Source organism: Hemiscyllium ocellatum, chromosome 7 (genome assembly GCF_020745735.1).
Source record: "Hemiscyllium ocellatum isolate sHemOce1 chromosome 7, sHemOce1.pat.X.cur, whole genome shotgun sequence".
Lineage (NCBI taxonomy): Eukaryota > Metazoa > Chordata > Chondrichthyes > Orectolobiformes > Hemiscylliidae > Hemiscyllium > Hemiscyllium ocellatum.
In genome coordinates this window covers 31,845,934-31,866,253 of record NC_083407.1, presented here as the reverse complement: position 1 = coordinate 31,866,253, position 20,320 = coordinate 31,845,934, and the positions used below count along the sequence as shown (strand labels likewise).

The window sequence follows — 20,320 nt, the reverse complement described above, 5'->3', positions numbered from 1 at the left end:
CAGCCAATAGAGTTGCCAGTTAACTGCTCTGGAAAGAAAACAAAGATTGGAAATTCAAGAAATTAGAATACTGTAGTATACTGTTCATTCATTTCTTATACTTCAAAAGATGCTGTTAAAAACTGAAAAAAAGAATAATCTGCTTGAAGGAAATTATGTTGCTTTAAACAGTGAAAACTTCTTTCTTCTCATTCTGAAAAGGAGGCTGAAAATGCTCACTTTTGGTAATACTAACACTTCATAATATTCAGTGGTGACCCGCTGAGGTAACATCTTTAGAAATAATTGTGTACTTACCATTAGCTGCAGTAGTTGGAAGTTCTACAGGAAGCATGAAAATGCTATCTAAAAAACTAGCCTCAGCAGGTTTGTGCAAAAGAACAAAATGATGTGACTGGGTGATTTATAACAAAGAAAGGTATATAGTAAGTGGAATTTTCTACCTAGCTGCAAACCATAATTCATACTGATCTCTTATCAAGATAAAGTACCTTTTCCGTGAATGACCTGTGTGGTTAAATGATTTTGATGAATGCCTGTACATAACAGGTAACTGCTTTACAAACAACTGAGATCAACTAGGCTTACTGGGAGACGAATGGTAAATCACTTTCCATGACTACATTTAAGCTCTACAACCTCCTTGTCAATGTATAGACTGCTGACCTCAGGTGGAGCTGTTAGGAGAGGATCCTTGGTTATTTACACTCAAAATACGACTGCTGCTTGCAGAGAGAAACAGGCTTTCAGCAACTAAATGTTCCAAATTTTTTTTATTCATGTATGGGATGAGGGCAACACTGGCTAGACAGAATTTATTGCCCCATTCCTAATTGCCCACAGGGTGGTTAAGAGTCAACCACATTGTTGTGGGTCTGGAGTCACATGTAGGCCAGACGAGGTTAGGATGGCAGCTTCCTTCCCTGAAGGATATTAGTGATCCAGATGGGTGTTTTCCATCAATCAGCAATGAATTCATTGTTATCATTAAATGCTCAATTCCAGATTTTTATTGGATTCAAATTCCATTCTCTGCCATGGCAGGATTCAAACCCAGGTCCCTGGAGCAGGTCTGGGTCTCTGGATTAACACTCCAGCAATAATACCATTATGCCATCACCATCCATTCACACATTGACAGCGTTTTGTATGTTTGTGATGGTCATTATGATGGTCACAAGCTTGGAAATTTTAAATTTTGCCAATGTTATTAATACCAGTTTTATCCCCACCAAGCCTCGAGATCAGGAAGGGGTCAAATGTAAAAGTGACTTGAAAGGTCTTGAAGGTCATTCCATCAGATTCCCAGAGTAATTTTAGCATAAATGCATTAAGTTGGCTGACAATTCGGCTGGAAACCAATTAAGAGAAATCCCAGGCTAGTATTGAAATTTCTACGTTAGTTTTGTGAGAGTGGAGTGAGTAATATACAACCCTTCCTATTGAAGCTACTAAGTTGCCAGTAATGTTAGCATTAAACAGCTACTGAGAATACATGTAATATGGTTCTTTTCACTCTGATTGAAATGTGAAAGATAATAAAATAATAATTTAATGAAATAAAGGAGTGAATTAAAAATGAACATCCTAATTAAGGGGTTGAAAAGGTACTGAAGACCTTTAATGTACCATTTTCTGAGGTATGGCCCATTATTCACTTCTATCTATCATAGATATTTTTTTTATTTGAAGGACTTTGGAGATAAAACTTTGTTTGGAGATGGGAGAGAAGTCTCATCAGACAACCAGACAGGTCGAGGATTGTTTGAGGAGGATGTGCTGATACTAGTTTTGAATGGGCCTGATGAAAATAAATGATTTACAATTCCTGAGGGCATGGCAGCTGGAAATGAAGTTGGAAGGTTAAGTTTTAATTGGAATGAGCTGAAGCAATAGAATTGGATATAAACAACAAATGAACTCAAGGTGGAAAATGGAGGTTTGGTGGAGTAATTGGAGCTATTGGAGTTTTGGACTAGGGTGGATATTTGGCTACTGGCAAGGGGAAGAGAGGAAACAGCAAAGAGAGATAAAAGGATGGGTCCCATCTAAATGAAAAAGAAATCAATATGTTTCTTGCACCTACTGTACACAAGAATGAATGGATAACATTTCTATTGAATAATCACTTCCATAAACTCAACTGAGATATTATCGAGAAAGCCCTGCAGCCTGTATACTCTGGAGAAGAGTACCTCTGCATCATTTGTCTTCTCCTTTGGTTTGGCATTGTCCTGTTTACTGCTATCATTTCATCATCTTCTTGCACTATTGCTACCTCAATTATATGGACACATGAGCATTGTGAACTCTTGGTAAAAGCTTCACTGTAAAGAAGAAAATGACTTTTCTGTTTGACATAGCTGAAAGATAGCTTGCAAATTCCTTTCTTAACTACATTGCTGAGAAAAAGGTTTTTCAAGTTGCTTCAGTGAGAGTTGTTCATCTCAACATTTGTGGGCTTTGAAAGCCAGTGAACATAACCACTTCCTAGTCTGTCAGAATATGAAGATAACTTTTCTTTTATTCCTACAAGTATTGCTTCAGTAATGTGTAATACTCCATGTAAATGGCAGAATTTCTGAGATAACAGCATTGCTTTTATTCTCCTGTAACACAATACTTTGAATTTGGGGGAAAAGGGTTTTGTGGGGTGTGACGTATATTTTTCCATCTGCTAACTGAATCAGAATTAGTACTTATTCTGGTTTGTCTGATTTATGCTAATCTTAAATTTCTTTTGATCATAATGAGGCTGACATTACAATTAAATTTATATCAGCTTCTGTACTGACTGTATTTTTTATCCACATATCCTGCGCAGCCCATGTTGCGACATTGCAATATAAAATTGAATTCAGCACGAGCTATGTGGTTAATAGTTAATATGCTGTTATTTCTCTTCACTATGATGTTTCACTCTCATCGTCTCTTTCCTTTGTTCCTCTTATTTTTGCAAAAGGGGATATTTCCTTTAAGGTAATTTTAGTTCCTTAGCCCTTTGGATACATTGGGATGGGGGTAGGGTGCACACAACGAGACCAGGGAGGGGAACTGGAAAGGCATGGGTCTGAAATATTTCACACACATGTAGACAAATCTTTCAAAATCAGTTACACACAAGTTTCCTAACAGAAAAGGTGTTAGAATAGTCTTACTGTGTAACTACGCCAGATAGTACCAGGAAATGCCAGGCACACCACAAAAATGCTTAGGACATGGGGACCCAATTTTGTTATTCTTAGTATCAACCTGTACTAAGCAGTTAAACTCTTCTTTAAGATAATTGACAGAGGCACTCAAGTTTTTATGTGTTAAGTCTATGTACAGTAATGTAGTTGGCAGTCATTTCTCCCATACGGTTCTTTTTAAGACTCAGACTGTGACTAACAGGTTAAAGTCTTATCAAATCTTGCATCCAATAAACAAATTAAAATGAATGATTCCTGTTGACCATGTTCTCCAAAAGTCTGTGTTTTAGATTTTTCTTTTATATTGAAGTGTTACAATAGACTCAGTGCTTTGATTTTAAAGATTCAGAAACATAACTGTGGAAAACTCAGATGGTAATCTGGGTCATGCATGCCTTCTATCACTGTCATGAATGTCTGATATTAAGTGAACAATTGTTTAGTTAAAAGAACTGGGAGTGCATTCCGTTTCTCTGTTACGGTAGTATCTTTACTCAGCTGTCACTGCTGCATATGTCTCAGAATGCAATAAATGTGTCGCAGGGGACCAGCTGAAGAGAGATAACAGTATTCATCCAATATCTAACTGTGGTCATTTTTCTCCAACAGAATATCACAATTACAGTCAACGTGTTCAGTGTGTGAAGGAATTGGTGAAAAAGCTTCCTAAACCTAACCATGATACCTTGAGAGTTCTCGTTAAACACTTACAAAAGTAAGCAATTAAATATTTCTTTCATATCTATGTATCCTAACATGCAAGATGCTTTCAACAAACTTAAATTACATTACATTAATTGTAAAATTCATGTATTTTGAGTCTCTTTGAACAACAGAAGATTTCATTGTCTCATTATATATCACCAATATTCTAGTCACACTTTTTTTCACCTGAGCAAAGGTTGAGAGGTGACCTTATAAAGGTTTATAAAACCATAAGGGGTATAGATAGGGATAATGGTAGGTACCTTTTCTCTCAGATGGGGGTTTTCAAGATGAGGAAGCATATTTCTAAGGTGAGAGGAGAGAAATTTTAAAAAGACATGAGGGAATTTTTTTTAACGCAGCATGTGTTTCATGTATGGAATGAACTTCATGAGGAAGTGGTGGATGTGGGCACAGTTACAACACTTAAAAGATATTTAGTTAAGTAGATGAAAAGTAGATGATATGGGCCAGGAGCAGGCAAGTGGGATAATTTTTGTTTGGGATTACGTTTGGCTTGGACTGAGTGGACCAAAGTCTCTGTTTCTGTCCTGTATGACTCTATGACTAAGTAGTGAACATAGAAAATGTCCCTGTTATTGTTATGATTAGTTAATACTGAGTAACGAGGGGAAGTCTTCATTCCAATTATTGTAATCAATTACAAATTGGCACGGAAAGGTACTTAGTGATAGTCACTGAACGACAGTGATGACAACAAATAACAACTTGAGTTTACACAACCCAGTTAGTACAAAACAACTGTTCCAATATGTTGGTGAATAGGAAGAACAAATGAATACCAGGGCAAAAAAAAATAGTTTTTAGGAGGAATGGTCAAATGGATGCATTAAGGAGATGCTAGAAGAAGGATAACAAGGTGGACAGGCAGAGAGACTGAGGAAAGGAATTTCAGAGCATGAACAAACTTGGTGAATGCTTGAATACAATTGATGATGCAAGTGATGAGGAAATGAACAATAAACCAACATAACAGATAGTTTATGATTTCGTTTTAGGATATGAGGGCTTAAAGAGATAAGGAAGAGTGAGGTGATAGCTGTATTTAAATGCAAAGGTGAGGATTGTAAAGTAAAGCTTTAGAAAATTATGGAAATCATGGGGTTGATGGGTGAGCAAGTATGGAATAGAATGCAGACAGAGCTCCATTGTATGATGGACAGAGGCTGAAGTCATTGAGAATGAGAGTAATCAAGTCTGGAGTAGATAAAGTCTCAAACGTAACTTTTAGAAATTCTGTCTCTGAAACTAATGCACAGCAGTTTATTAATTACTGAAGGCTAAAAAACTAACATTAAAATCCGAAAAGAAATATTCTTCAGTCGCTTTCAAAAAAGACAGACCTTGCCAGCCGATGGCAATTTTTCATATGCTCAGGATTTTCCAAAGTAATTCACAACCAATGAAGAACATTTGTAATGCAACCATTTTGTAATGGAGGTCAATGCAGCAATCAAGTCAGATATAGCACATTACCACAAATGGGAGAAATGATCGGTTTGTTGTTTGCTGATTTTGTTTGAGGGATAAATGGTGGCCAGGACATTGCGACAATTTCCCAGCTCTTTGTCAAATATTGCCTCATGATCTGATAAGACTTAGTTTATTGTTTTACCCATCCAAAAATATTGGATTATTTTGTTAAAAATTGAGCCACACTTAATCAACCACTAAAAAGAATGATAACACTATTACATATTGCTATTCTGATTCCTTATTAAAAATAATAACTTATAAAAATTCCATGAGTGGAATACAGGCATATTTTCAAATTGGCAAATTTATATTGCCCCTCCCACTCTCAATGGATTGTTTCAGACAAGATCTGGATTCAGCTGTGCTGTTGGCATTATCTGTTCAACACATGGCATTGTCCAATGGAACAGTGCATACAGAAAAAGGAATGCATCATTACTGAAACTATAACATTTAAGGAACAAATTCCAAATACTGAAACTAGTAAGGATACCATTAGCTTGAGCAGATGTCAAGCATTTTCTCAGGATAGGCATTAAGTTTCAGCTCTTTTTCTTTTTCTCAGGATTTTGCTCCTTTGGCATATATTACATAATACAGTTAAGGTTTAGAATTGATTTAGTTAACCAAACAAATAATCAGGAAGTGACAAAACTACATTTTATATTAATACGATGTAATCTTATTTGGAGAAATATTCAAGATCAACAACCTTTCAACAGAATATTTTATAGAACTTTTCAATTAATGCTAATTGTTTCATTAAATATCTGGGCTATAATAATCAGTAAATTTGTATCAGTAGGTCTACTTATTTGATGAATTCTGTAAGTTGATGATTGCTAAATTTTCATCGTTTGTATATTACTGCATGTTTTTGAGGTGTGCAGGGATTTACTTTTTAATCTGACTGGAGTGGCATGAAAATTAAAATAAAACTAATGTGTGAACCAAAATAGAAACAGCAGATAACCAGAATTAGCTGTATCTGATTGTGTAGTGACTGGCAGCTCATGTGATGAACCTGCACGTGCAGGAAATCACTATGGTTGTACAGAACTAGTGGTACATACGGTAGCAATGTTGGCAAATGTGTCGTGATGAGACACAAAGGCCAAAAGTCCCTAGATTAGATCACTGGTCTGTATTGATTTTGATCATCATGATGGTAGCTGCAGGATTGCGCCAATTGCCTTAAGTGTTTCTGGGCTAAGAAACAGAACCAGCAGTGAGCAGGAAATATTTGTAGATGACAAATGAGATCAGTAAAGGACAAATTAGTCAAACCATTTGATGGTGCCTGTTCTCTCAACTCACATGTGGAGAATAACCATTTGGACGAAGTATGTAAGATCCATTGTTGTTACTGTGGATATATCCCAAAATTGGATAGGAGTCAGGAATATAGGGTTTAATATCAGTTAATAATCTCCTTGTTCACACAAGCATAACTTTAACATCATTGATGCTTTATTCTGGACACAGAGAAAAAAGATAAATGGATGAAAAATCAGAAATAATAATGGATTGCAAAAAGCATTGCAAATGGCAGAGACAATTTTAATTTCTCCTTTTAATTCACCTTTGCATATTTAACGCTATCATACAAAGTCAACATTGTCAGAGAAGAGTTGAAAAGTATGGCACTGGAAAAGCACAACCGATCAGGCAGCATCCAAGGAACAAGAGAATCGACATTTTGGTCATAAGCCTGATGAAGGTCTTATCCCCGAAATGTTGATCCTCCTACTCTTCAGATGCAGCCTGACCTGCTCTGCTTTTCCAGTACCACACTCTTCAACTCTGATCTACAGCATCTGCAGCCCTCACCTACTCCATTAAAAGCGAGGAGTTGAGATCAGGTGTCACTATCCATCAGTTGGCTGGATGGCTGGTTTGCAACTAAGTGATACCAGCTGCAAAACAGTGATATCATCCAACCATCCAGCACGTTAAATTCCTGCATCAGCTGAGATTATCATGAGGACTCTCCTTTTCAACCTCTCCCTTTGGAGAAAGTGGGAACTGCAGATGGTGGAGAACAGAGCTGAGGATTCCTGATGAAGGACTTATGTCTATTCTCCTCCTCCTCAGGTGTTGCCTGACCTGCTGTGCTTTTCCAGCACCACACTCTCAACTACAGCATCTCCCTTTGCCTGAGTTGTGGTGACCTTGAAGTTAAATCACCACCAGTTGTGTCTCATTAATAAGCTATCTAAATACAGTCCTGGAGAACTGTGGCAACTTTTATCTGTGCTGGCACTCCATGAAAAGCTTACAAAGGCCATTTCCATTATAGATCTGAATGGACACATTTATAAAGAAAGAAATTGACTCAAAGAGTATGCATTTGGATGCTTCCTAATGTAGTAATCAGTCTCCTATAGAGTTGACAGATAGTCAGGATCAAGTACAACCTTTAGGGGAAGCAGGGTTAGAAAGTAGGAATATTTTGGCCAGGCCATGCAGACATAATTAGTTTCCATCTTTGTGCTGCAGTCTTGTTTCCATTTTTATATTACTATCAATTCATAAGTCAATGTTTATATTGGAAGGTTCCTCTGTAGAAAAAAAAACATTTTTATTCTCCTCTTCTGCCACTGGTGGTGCTGTAGCATCCTCTGAGGACTCAAAGCGATGTTGATTACAATTTTATACCCGTAATTTTCAACCTATACATAAAGAGTTTAAAATGTTAAAACAAACTGCAAATAGTCATCAATGAAGTTTGGATATATTAGTAACTTGTGTTCACTGTGGTGACTAATAATCTTTAGATTGATATTTGAATTTTCAGTGACTAACTGGAAGGATCACATGACAATATTTCATATTTTAAGAATTTCCAGTAATAAGCAAACTCAAAACAACATTATGTAAATAGTGTTCAGTGGGCAAATTATATTCTAAGCCTCAGAAAAGATTCCCCCACTTAACTTTTAATGTGACAGATAATTTCCCTTTGGTGTTATACTTTATCCTTTATGTGGAACTTCATTCTCCAGGAACAAATGCCAGATTTCGCAGTGAGAATATGGGTTACACAAATTAGAAGCAGTGTAGGTCATTTGGCAGTTCAGGCTCAAGGTCACCATAAACTTATCAGAACATAAGGCTACTCTCTCATCAAAGAGAGAAAACTGGTGGTGGTTTAATCTGAGGATCACCATTCATAGAGAAGTGGGCAGGTTGAGAAGGAGGGTCCTTCGTGATAACTCAGCTGGTGTGAGAACTCATAGAATCACAGAATTCCGACAATGTGGAAACAGGTCATTTGGCCCAACATGTCCACACTCGACCTCCGATGAATAACCCACCCAGATCCATTCCCCTACCCTATAACTCTGCATTTACCCCTGACTAGTGCCCCTAACCTACATATCCCTGAACACTATGGGCAATTTAGCATGGCCAGTTCACCTAACCTGCACACATCTTTGGATTGTGGGAGGAAACCGGAGCACCTGGAAGAAACCCACGCAGATACAGAATATGCAAGCTACACACATACAGTCGCCCCAAGGCTGGAATCAAATCTGGGTCCCTGATGCTGTGAGATAGCAGTGCTAATCACTGAAACACCACACAGCCCTAAATTGAACCCATGCTGTTGTTGGTGTGTCTCTTCATCACATGTCGGACATCTAGCCAACTGAGCTAAGTGACCCGCTGGCACTTCAAGACTGCTCAGCAATCCAATAAGATCATGACTGAACTGTTTATATTGAGGGTTTTACAGTCCCATCTGTCTTCTCTAACAATTGCACCAATGCCATTTTTGATCACAAGTGTTATTGCTGTGGTTCTACCTAGTTTCCTGTTCATCTTGAGTGCCACATATGCGTCAGTTTTCAGAGCCCAGCCCTTGTCAATCAGGAGCCCCATCTCAGTGTTGGCTTTCAGATCATATTTATTCACTTCAATGTGCACTATCTGTTCAGTTAATTTGTTGCAATGCTACATGCATTCAGGGACAAAGCCTTTATGCGCTATTATGTTTTTCGGGTTTTTCCCTCGCTGTCCCTTCCTGCCATTCTCTGATCCTTAGTTTCTACATTAGTGTTTTGCTCTCTTGCATCCTTTGATTTGTTACATTTACCCAAGTTCACCCCTCTACTTATTTAGTTCAAAACCCTCTACATCTCTTGTTACATGATTGCAAGAACACCAGTCCGACCACAGTTCAAGTGCAGACAATCCTACCGGTACAGTTTTTTTAATAGAATCCATACAGTGTGGAAACAGCCATTTGACCCAATAAGTCCACACCAATCCACCCAGACAGATCCCCCTTTCTTTTCCCTGTAACCCTGCATTTTCTATGGCTAACACTTCTAACCTAACCTACACATCCCTGACACGATGGGTAATTTAGCATGGCCATTCCACCTAACCTGCAGATGTTTGTACTATGGGAGGAAACTGAAGCACCCGGCAAAAACCCATACACACACAGGAAGAACATGCAAACTCCACACAGACAGTCGCCCAAGGCTGGGATTGAAGCAAGGTCCCTAGCACTGTGACATAGCAGTGCTAACCACTGTGCCACCCCTTCTTTCCCCACTATTGGTGTTATACCTTGAACTGTAACGCACATCCCCCCCATATCAGTTTTTAAGGCATGCATTTACTCCTCCAATCTTATCCATCCAATGTCAGTTCATACATGGTTTAGCTTGTAATCCAAAGATTATCATCTCAAAGATTTAGCACATAACCACTTTTACACCCTCAGCAGAAGCTCTTTTGTAGTTTTACCTCAGTCCCTTCTCAAATTCTTCTCCAGTTTAGTACAGACATCCCAAACATTTTGTTGCAGAGAAGAATGTTGATTCCCTTCACTATACTATTCTCTAATAGCATTGTAGTCATTCTTACTCACCCGATTTTAATGGCTTCGTGTACCTTTGTACCTTACTCATTTAGCTAAACCACCTTGCAGCCCTCACTCTCATCTAAACAACTGGAGAAAAACTCAAGCATGTTGGACAACTGCAAAGTTAAGACCCTGATTTCCTGCCCTCTGAGTACCCTTTCCTGCTTTACTTGCTTCACATCCTCCTGTCCCTGACTATTGACCATCCCAGAAGACCCCCATCTCAAAGTGTGTGGTCATCCGAGAATAAAGTGTGTCGATAATTTTAAATCTCCCTGCTAAGCCTCAGCGGAACTGATACTTTTTTCCTGTCAAAGCCAATTCTATTTCACAGTAATATGGATCACATGGACTTGATATCTAGGTAGAAATGTTAATTAGGTATTCTTGAGAATTCCAATTCCATTCTATTTTGGGGTTAAATTATAGTTTTAAAAACATTTACACGACCTGATATTCCTGACTACACCCTGTGAGTTGAAGACTCACAGCACATCAAACATCAACATAATTGCCCTGGATATTGATTATTTCACAACTGCAGCACTGTGGCTCACTGGTTAGCATTGCTGCCTCACAGCGTCAGGGACCTGGGTTCAATTCCAGCCTTGAGTGACTCTCTGTCTGTGTGGAGTTTGTACATTCTCCCTATGACTGCATGGGTTTCTTCCAGTTGCTCTGGTTTCCTCCCAAATACAAAAAATGTGCAGATTAAATTAATTGTCCATGGTGTTCAACAATGTGTAGGTTAGGTGTATTAGTTAGGGGTAAATGTAGAGTAATAGGGTAGGGGAATGGGTCTAGTTGGGTTACTCTTCAGAGAAAGTGAGGACTGCAGATGCTGGAGATCAGAGCTGAAAAATGTGTTGCTGGAAAAGCGCAGCAGGTCAGGCAGCATCCAAAGAGCAGGAGAATTGATATTTCGGGCATAAGCACTTCTTCAGGAATGAGGAAGGTGTGCCAAGTGGATGAAGATAAAAGGTAGGAAGGAGGGACTTAGGGGAGGGGCGTTCGGGATTCAATAGGTGGAAGGAGATTAAGGTGAGGGTGATAGGCCGGAGAGGGGGTGGGGGTGGAGAGGTCGGGAAAAAGATTGGAGGTCAAGAAGGCGGTGCTGAGTCCGAGGGTTGGGACTGAGATAAGGTGGGGGGAAGGGAAATGAGGAAGCTGGAGAAATCTGCATTCATCCCTTGTGGTTGAGAGGGTTCCTAGGCGGAAGATGAGACGCTCATCCTCCAGGCGTCGTGTTGCCATGGTCTGGCGATGGAGGAGGCCAAGGACCTGCATGTCCTTGGAGGAGTGGGAGGAGGAGTTAAAGTGTTCAGCCACGGGGCAGTTAGGTTGGTTAGTGTTCTCTGAAACGTTCCGCAAGTAGGCGACCTGTCTCCCCACATCGGGTGCAGCAGATGCAGTAAATGATGTGTGTGGAGGTGCAGGTGAATTTGTGACGGATATGGAAGGATCCCTTGGGGCCTTGGAGGGAAGTGAGGGGGGAGGTATGGGCGCAAGTTTTACATTTCTTGCGGTTGCAGGGGAAGGTGCCAGGAGTGGAGGTTGGATTGGTGGGGGGTGTGGACGTGATAAGGAAGTCACGGAGGGAGTGGTCTTTCCAGAATGCTGATAGGGGAGGGGAGGGAAATATATCCTTGGCGGTGGGATCTGTTTGGAGATGGCAGAAATGACGAAGGATGATACGATGTATGTGGAGGTTGGTGGGGTGGTAGGTGAGGACCAGTGGGGTTCTGTCCTGGTGGCGATTGGAGGGGTGGGGTTCAAGGGCGGAGGAGCGGGAAGCGGAGGAGATGCAGTAGAGAGCATCGTCAACCATGTCTTGAGTGGAAATTGTGGTCTTTGAAGAAGGAGGCCATCTGGGTTGTTTGGTATTGGAATTGGTCCTCCTGGGAGCAGATGCGGTGGAGGCGAAAAAAGTGGGAATATGGGATAGCATTTTTACAGAGGACAGGGTGGGAGGAGGTGTAATCTAGATAGTTGTGGGAGTCGGTCGGTTTATAGTAAATGTCCGTGTTGATTCGGTCGCCCGAGATAGAAATGGAGAGGTCGAGGAAGGGAAGGGAGGAGTCTGAGATGGTTCAGGTAAATTTGAGGTCAGGGTGGAAGGTGTTAGTAAAGTGGATTAACTGTTCAACCTCCTCATGGGAGCACAAGGTAGCGCCGTTACAGTCATCGATGTAGCGGAGGAAAAGGTAGGGGGTGGTGCCAGTGTAGCTGCGGAAGATGGACTTCCACATATCCGATGAAGAGGTAGGCATAGCTGGGGCCCATGCAGGTGCCCATGGCTACTCCTTTGGTTTGGAGAAAGTGGGAGGATTGGAAAGAGAAGTTGTTCAGAGTGAGGACCAGTTCAGTCAGTCGAAGGACGGTGTCAGTGGAAGGGTACTAGTTGGGTCAACGGGAAAGGAAGAAATGGAAGGCTTTGAGGCCTTCGTGATGGGGGATCGAGGTGTATGGGGACTGGATGTCCATGGTGAAGTTAACACGTTGGGGGCCGGGGAAGCGAAAATCATGAAGGAGGTAGAGGTCATGGGTGGTGTCCTGAACATAGGTGGGGAGTTCTTGCACTAAAGGGGACAGGACTGTGTCGAGGTATGCAGAGATGAGTTCAGTGGAGCAGGAGCAGGCTGAGACAATGGGTCAGGCGGGGCAGTCAGGTTTGTGGATTTTGGGCAGGAGGTAGAAACAGGCGGTGCGGGGTTGTTGGACTATGAGGTTGGAGGCAGTGGATGGGAGATCCCTGAGGTGATGAGGTTATGGATGGTCTGGGAGATGATGGTTTGGTGGTGGGAGGTGGGGTCATGGTCAAGGGGACAGTAGGAGGAGGTGTCTGCAAGCTGGCGTTTAGCCTCAGCAATGTAAAGATTGGTGTGCCAAACTCTTTGGAGAGTAGTATACACTTGTGGGGCTAAATAGCCTCTTTCCACATTGACGCACCAAGCTTGTTGGGCAACATTCAAAATGAATCACCTTGATTCCTCCATTTACCCTCAAGTAAAGATGCACCCCAATACAATACAATCATGTATTTGTATTTGTAAGAAAATGCAGAGTAAATTGAATTCTATTATCAAAGGACTATGTAGAATGTTACAGAATGTGCAATGAAATGTGACTAAACCTAAGCAATGTATTCAAATATGAAGGTCATTTTCTAACCTAGTATTGCAATAAAGCATAGTACAGACATACTGCTGATACATTCGATAGTATTTCTTGATAATCTGGGAAAGCCATCGAACTGACATTATCAAAGCTATATACCAAGCAATTTCTGGACTTCATTTCATTTCCTTCTCTGATAATGTAGCGTGTCATAGTTATCCTACCCAACATGTAGGTGGGGAGAATACAGGTTAAATGGTCTTAGAGGACAGAGGTTTCCAGATAACATCATACTCATTTCGATATCCATTTCTTTCGATAATCCAGTCAGTTCAGTGATGATTCAAATCAGTTCTTCGATCTATTATGCAAAACAGACAACAAAACGCCTGACCTTGCCTAAACATTTACATGAGCAAAATAGCAACTCATTATTTACTGTAGCTAGTGCACATACTTTTTTTTTGTAGACTTGCTCAGTCTTGCTTTCACGTGTCATCTTTTAATATCATGAGAAGTGCATAGCCAAAGCAAAAGACCTGAGGATCAACCCATTTTTTTTTATTTGCTAGTGAGACTTTCTCATTAAAACCCTCAATCCTGTGGCATTGGGAATTTGTAATGTCATTCAAGTCCACAAACAGACACGAGAGCAGCAGATAGATTTGTAGGAGACACTCTGGAAACTGGATCAAAATCGGAGAAGTCCACCAACGCTGCCTGTGTCATGCTGGCAAGATTCCCATCTCCCCATTTAAAACTTTGTTACCTCAATATTGACAATCTCATTTTTCCAATCATGCCATATTTTCCCAAATGATTCAGCATTGGCTAGGTTGTTCAGAAGCTAGGAAGATTCCACCTTGGTAAAACTAAACATGAACTGCACTGACATTTGTGAATATGGTCACGTCTTTGAAAGCCTGGACTTAACAGAAAATACTTGGAGATGCACAGACATATGCCACAAGACAGCTGATAAGCACTGTACCTTCTCTATCTTATCCACCAACTTTATCAGGCAGACACAGAAACAACACAAGAGTCTTAGAGATCTGTTTGGCTTTCAAACTAATGCATTTACATTATGCTGTGTACCTTTAAAATAAAAATAGACCATCTGAGACTGCACATTCTTCATAACCACTCTTTGACTTTATAAGGACAGATGTATGTCTGCCCCAAATGACTCTGGGATACTTTATTGGGAGTGTCTCCAGTATTGTGGGCGTCACACCCACAACCACTGATGTGGTTCAATTTTACCCTGGAGAGGCATGAAATTAAGCAACTCTGAATGGATATGTTTGATCTAAATTGCATTGAAAACCACGCAAAATTAAAAGCATCTGTATAAATGTGAAATGTTTGTTTCCTATGTCTGGTAGAAATAGAACCAACTCTGACAGGCACATGTTCATGTGACCACACTTACAGAGATCTCTAGGAAATTGGTTTTATGTACAGGAAAGTCTTATCCTGTACTTATCAGCATCATTTAATTAGTTTAAACTTCATCCTTGTTTCAAATCTCAAAGTACCAAACTCTCAAGAAACAATATTAACATTATGATTAATGAGGAATCTCTTTACTTTGATGTAATCAAAGCCATTTGAAGGGTTGTGCAATTATAAGTGATGTAATTCATCTTTAACATAAATATATGAGTGCCAACTTATTTTATGTGATGTGGATAATGTTAACAAAGCATTGAAAGTACTTGATCAATCCTGAAGTTTAATTGATTTGGGCAGAAGGTAACTTGTAGAATGTGTTCAAAACTGAATATTGCTTTCATTTTGTAAATGTGCCTATTTTAATCAAAGGCTGGTGGGGCACTAAGTCGATGTAGAAAAGGCTACGTTGTCTACAATGCAGCAGCGATAGTATCCTGTAATCAACAGTACTAGAGGCATTGAAAAGAGTGAGCGAGATCCTCCATGAAAAAAAGTGTGTCAAAATGATCTCAAATTTATCTACTGACCTTTAACATACCGGTAGATGCTATACGTCTGACCCTAATGAGATTTGCCTAAGGGGAAAAAAGCATCAGTATCCTGTTGTACAATGGTTCAGATTAGATAGTAATTAATTACTCACAGAATCTTCAGTGGTGCCTGTTCACATATATTGGATTATTGCCCATTTCACTTGGTTTCTATACTGTGTCAGTGCTCTTTGCTGGGCTACTAATTTTGCTTGTTCCCTGCATAAAGCTTCCTCGCTCTCAATATCTATTTTGTTTCACATTATGGGTTCCATGTTTGTCTTTTCTAATGATTGTCAATCTTGATTAATGAACCTTCATTAATAAACATCCTGCTTTTTGGTCTCCACCTACAATTGCTACATGGTGGTGCATGGAATCAATTAGTCTGTGCAAAGTGATTTATTCTGTTAAGATCTTGGAAGCAAGGTCAAAGTTCATTGATGCTAATTTTAGCATGTGATTTTTTTACTAGAAGCAATGCTTTCTCTTTTAAGTTTAGAAAAAGACATTTTTGAATATTCTAAAAGCTGTCATCCTACCATGAAATGTATTGAAATCAAAAGTCATTTGATATATTGAAACAATTTCAGTTTTGTAAAGTCAGCAATAATTTTCCCCAATAAGTGAAAATACCCATTTTCTGATAAGAACTGTACCAACACCATTTTAGAATGTAATTTAATATGAAAGAAAATGAGAGAATTTATATATCACCTTTCAAAATCCCAAAACACTTCACAGCCAATATTTGAAGTGGAGTCACTATTGCAACATAGAAAAGATGCAGTTACCAAAATTGTACAAAAGGTCTACAAAAGACAGTGAGTGAAATATGTGTGTTCCTTTTACGTATTTGGCTTGAGTGACAAATGTTGACCTGGACAACATTCTTGCTCTGTTTTGAATAGTAGTATGGAATATCTTGCATCCATCTGAAGAAGTCAGGTTTTCAGGATTTAAAATTTTATTGAAAGAAATCCATCATTAACTGCACTAAGGTTGCAGTTTACATTATATGCTTATATCACTAGGATGGTGCTTCAAAACAATCATCTGACTCAGATGTAAAAATGCTCCATTGAGCCAAGGCCTGTTTGATTACTTTCCAGTTGGATTAGATTACTTACAGTGTGGAAACAGGCCCTTTGGCCCAACAAGTCCACACCGACCCACCACCCACCCAGACCCACTCCCCTAATTTTACCCCTGCACCTAACACTACGGGCAATCTAGCATGGCCAATTCACCTAACCCGCACATTTTTGGACTGTGGGAGGAAATCGGAGCAAACCCACGCAGACACGGGGAGAATGTGCAAACTCCACACAGCCAGTCACCTAAGGCAGGAATTGAACCCAGGTCTCTGGCACTGTGAGGCAGCAGTGCTAACCACTGTGCCACCGTGCTGCCCACAAATGTAATTGCAACCTCTAAATAACAATAGAGTGACTGCCCCACAATGCATTTGTGATCAGATTTATACATATTTTCAAAATGTTGGGTATTGGCAGTTCTGTCTGTTTCACTCCGCTAAAGAATGTGGAACCTCATTCACCAAAAACGGATGGGAATTCTACAATTCAAAGTTACCAGTGGGGAACTTTAGCTACCATCAGTGCAAATTAATTACCCAAGACAACCTACTAATCATTGGTTGGAAAATCATGATCTGTGAAATCTTTACGTTCTGACTTGTGCTGCCAGTAGGTGAGGGTGTGTGTCAGCTGCATGTACTTGTACATCTACCCCTAATGTACAATTAACAACTACTGAAAATAAATGAAGCTGCAATACAGCCCATTAATACCTCCCTTCTTGGCACCTAATGAAGAATGATATTGGCAGTTCCCTGGATCACATAAGATTCTCCAACTAAAGCCAATTATCATGCTGTACAGACTCATCATCATTTTGCTCCTTTTAACTCTACATCTAAAATCAGAACTCTCTTGTATGCTATTTATGGCTTTTCCAATCCAGTTCCAATTTTCAAAGATCTGAGTATTTGCAATCCTAGAACTCCCTGATTTTAAATCACTATGAAGAAATTAGACTCCATTTTAACTCAGCTAATGGGACAGTAGTAATACGAAAATCCCTATGTACCAGTTACCGCTCCATTAGCACTAAACCACCATACCTACAGAACCTTTCATTACATTCATGTGGGAGTTTCATTACAACGCAAAAATCAGAGTCCTTGCATTAACAAAAACATTAACACCACATTCGTGGCAGGAATTGTCACTGCCAACAAAGAAAGCTTATCATTTCCATTGATATTGAATTGCATTGCCATTGCCAGAAAATATTCTGCTGCCCCAGCCACATACCATGGACAATAAAACAGGCCAGAGTCTGGACATCCTCTGGCAATGGAATCACCTCCAGTGTCTCAGAGATTTTCTCTACATAAAGGTAAAGACAAGAGAGTGATGGATATTTTCCATTTGTCTGGGTTGAAGAACATTCCAGTAGGTCTACATCTTCCAGATCAAAGCAGTGACCACTTTATCTACCAGTTTAAACATCCACCACCAGTGTACTAAGGCTGTGTTATGTACCTCACATAGCCTCACCATGGAAAGACAATAAATGCCAGTTTTGCCAGCAAAAAATGTGCCAGACACTGATCGGACATACAAGCAAGGATATACTGTTCAGTAAGTTTAAGGATGATCTGACTGTAACCTCAAAGCTGCAACCCGCACCCACTAACTTTCATCTCCCTGGTTAATAGGAACCTGTTTACCATTCAAGGACTCTACCTCCATCATCTTTTCATTCCAAAACAAATTTGCAAAGGCTCTCAAGCTCTGAGAGAAAAAGAAGAATCATATCTTTTTTTGTTGTTTTGAATAGATGACTGCTGATAGTTAAACAGTGTCAGTTAGTTCTGGATTCTCCCATAAACTTTCAGGCAGTCCTCTAAAATCCAGCAGATACAGGTCTGGCCCATCCAATCTTTCCTCCAATGACAACCACTTATTCCAGGTATTAGCCTGGTAAACCTTCTCTGAACTGCTCCTGACATTTGTGAGCTTTCGTAACTAAGTTAGCAATAAGATGATGATGCATTTTCACAGTGATCAAGGGCAAAAGTTAATTTATTCTCCAAACTTCCACTCTCATTATCATTGGGAAGACTTACTCATTCATCCCCATAATAGGAATTTTGTTAAGAAACTCCTTTGGTCGGAAGTTGCCATTAAGTTTTTGTGGTGAATCACTGAATACAATAAGGTCAGAAGGATATCCCACCCACATTCTGTGGTCATAAATACAGACAGAAGAGAAATACTCACACTGATGGTTAGTCCATCTGGTTATCTTTAAGAAGGAAGTCCAGCACTGTAAGGAAAAGCTCACTCATCTCTTAATCACTAAGCAAGACCAAACCAAAAGGCTAACTAAAAGCTTGAATTAAACACAAGCAAGAGGGTCAATAGTTCCTTGATGCAATCTCCATGGAAACACCACAACCAATCAGAGTCAACTTACCAATAAGTTTGTACCCTTTTCTCTTATAGTATGACTTTTGCTTTCAAGTTTGGCATTTTTGTGTCTGCCAATGCAAATGGCTGACCAGGAAAAGTTACATTTTCAGACAATTTGGCATAGTTTTTTATTTTACTTATTCATAAGCAGGGCTTGATGTTAAGAGAAGTGCCTCTTTATTGTCACTATTCCTCTGTATAAATGCTTACTATATGTCAGTTTAACAATTTGTATGTGGCCTATTCTCACTTAAGCAGTTACAGTCCAGCTACTGACAGGTTGATGTGGTACACGAAATGGCACATGTGAAAGTCACAATGCCCAATTCAAACCACAAGGGGGTACTATCGTTATTCCCTTGGGACACTGTATTGCGTATGATTAGATATTGGACATTATGGGCACACTCCTTAAAATAAGGCACATGCATCACATATGACAGGGATAAAGTCCCACTGAATCGAGTCGGGTTTTTAAGGCAAGCCCAAAATTTATAACAAAATAAAATATATCTAGGAAGTTGCAACTGTCATCTGAAATGCTGGAGAAGCAAATAATAATGTTTCTCTCCCAGTTAATAGTTTAACATCCCTTTGAAACAACTTATGCACTAGATGCAACAAATTCCAGGCATCCAAGAAGACTACTGAATCCTAATGATGCAAACACTAATCGATGGTAGGAATTACGAAAAGCAAATACTTTGTCATTTATGTTTTATTGTCCATTTCTACTAATTTGAATTCCTTTTCCATATTATTGAACAGCCAGGTGAGTTGGTCACTAAAACTGAACATGAAAGGTACCAATTAAAATAGCACTACTTTGTGGCTTGGCCAGTATGATGCAGACATCACTCAGGATTGATATTGGTGATTCTGTCAGCATCACAGCTATGTATTTAGCTTTGTGCAGATGTTTATTGCTGGTCCGTACCAAATGGCATCACGTAAATAGACGAAATGTGATTATGCAGCTTTTTTCATAAAGTAACAATGTTGTACTACTGGTCTTAATCCTAACCAGGAATCAAAATGACTCAACTCAGACTCATCAAAAGGCTTGATTCAACTAACCACTGGACTTGCAAACCAGGCTTAATACACACATGCAGCAAACTGCAATATAATAACTTGTGACACATATTGTACTTTCAACAGCAAGGTATTCAGTCATGCGACAGTGCAATTAAAGAAAGATGCCATGAGTAAACTTCATTTTTACCATGAAATGCTGAGTCTTCGAAATATCAAGAAGGAGGAAAACCATATGGATCATTAAACTAGTTAAGCCATATTTTGGCCTCAAATGGAAAAATTGTAAACAGGTAGATCATGGCAGAGGTGATCAAACAGATTATTGCTCACGTAACATCAAAAATGGATGGTAAAACTCAGAATTTATTGCTACTCTTTAGTGATCATAAATATAACTTTTACAGT

The 20,320-nt window shown here is 39.5% G+C and overlaps 1 protein-coding gene across 2 annotated transcripts in view; it reads left to right on the top strand.

Annotated features, from left to right (window-relative positions):
• Nucleotides 1-20,320, top strand: part of arhgap15 (Rho GTPase activating protein 15) — a 736,069-nt gene that overhangs the window by 687,949 nt on the left and 27,800 nt on the right. For both annotated transcript variants that reach the window (XM_060827830.1, XM_060827829.1), the window contains exon 14: nt 3,801-3,906. In XM_060827830.1, coding sequence (XP_060683813.1) covers nt 3,801-3,906 — 106 coding nt within the window. The remainder of the gene's footprint in view (nt 1-3,800; nt 3,907-20,320) is intronic.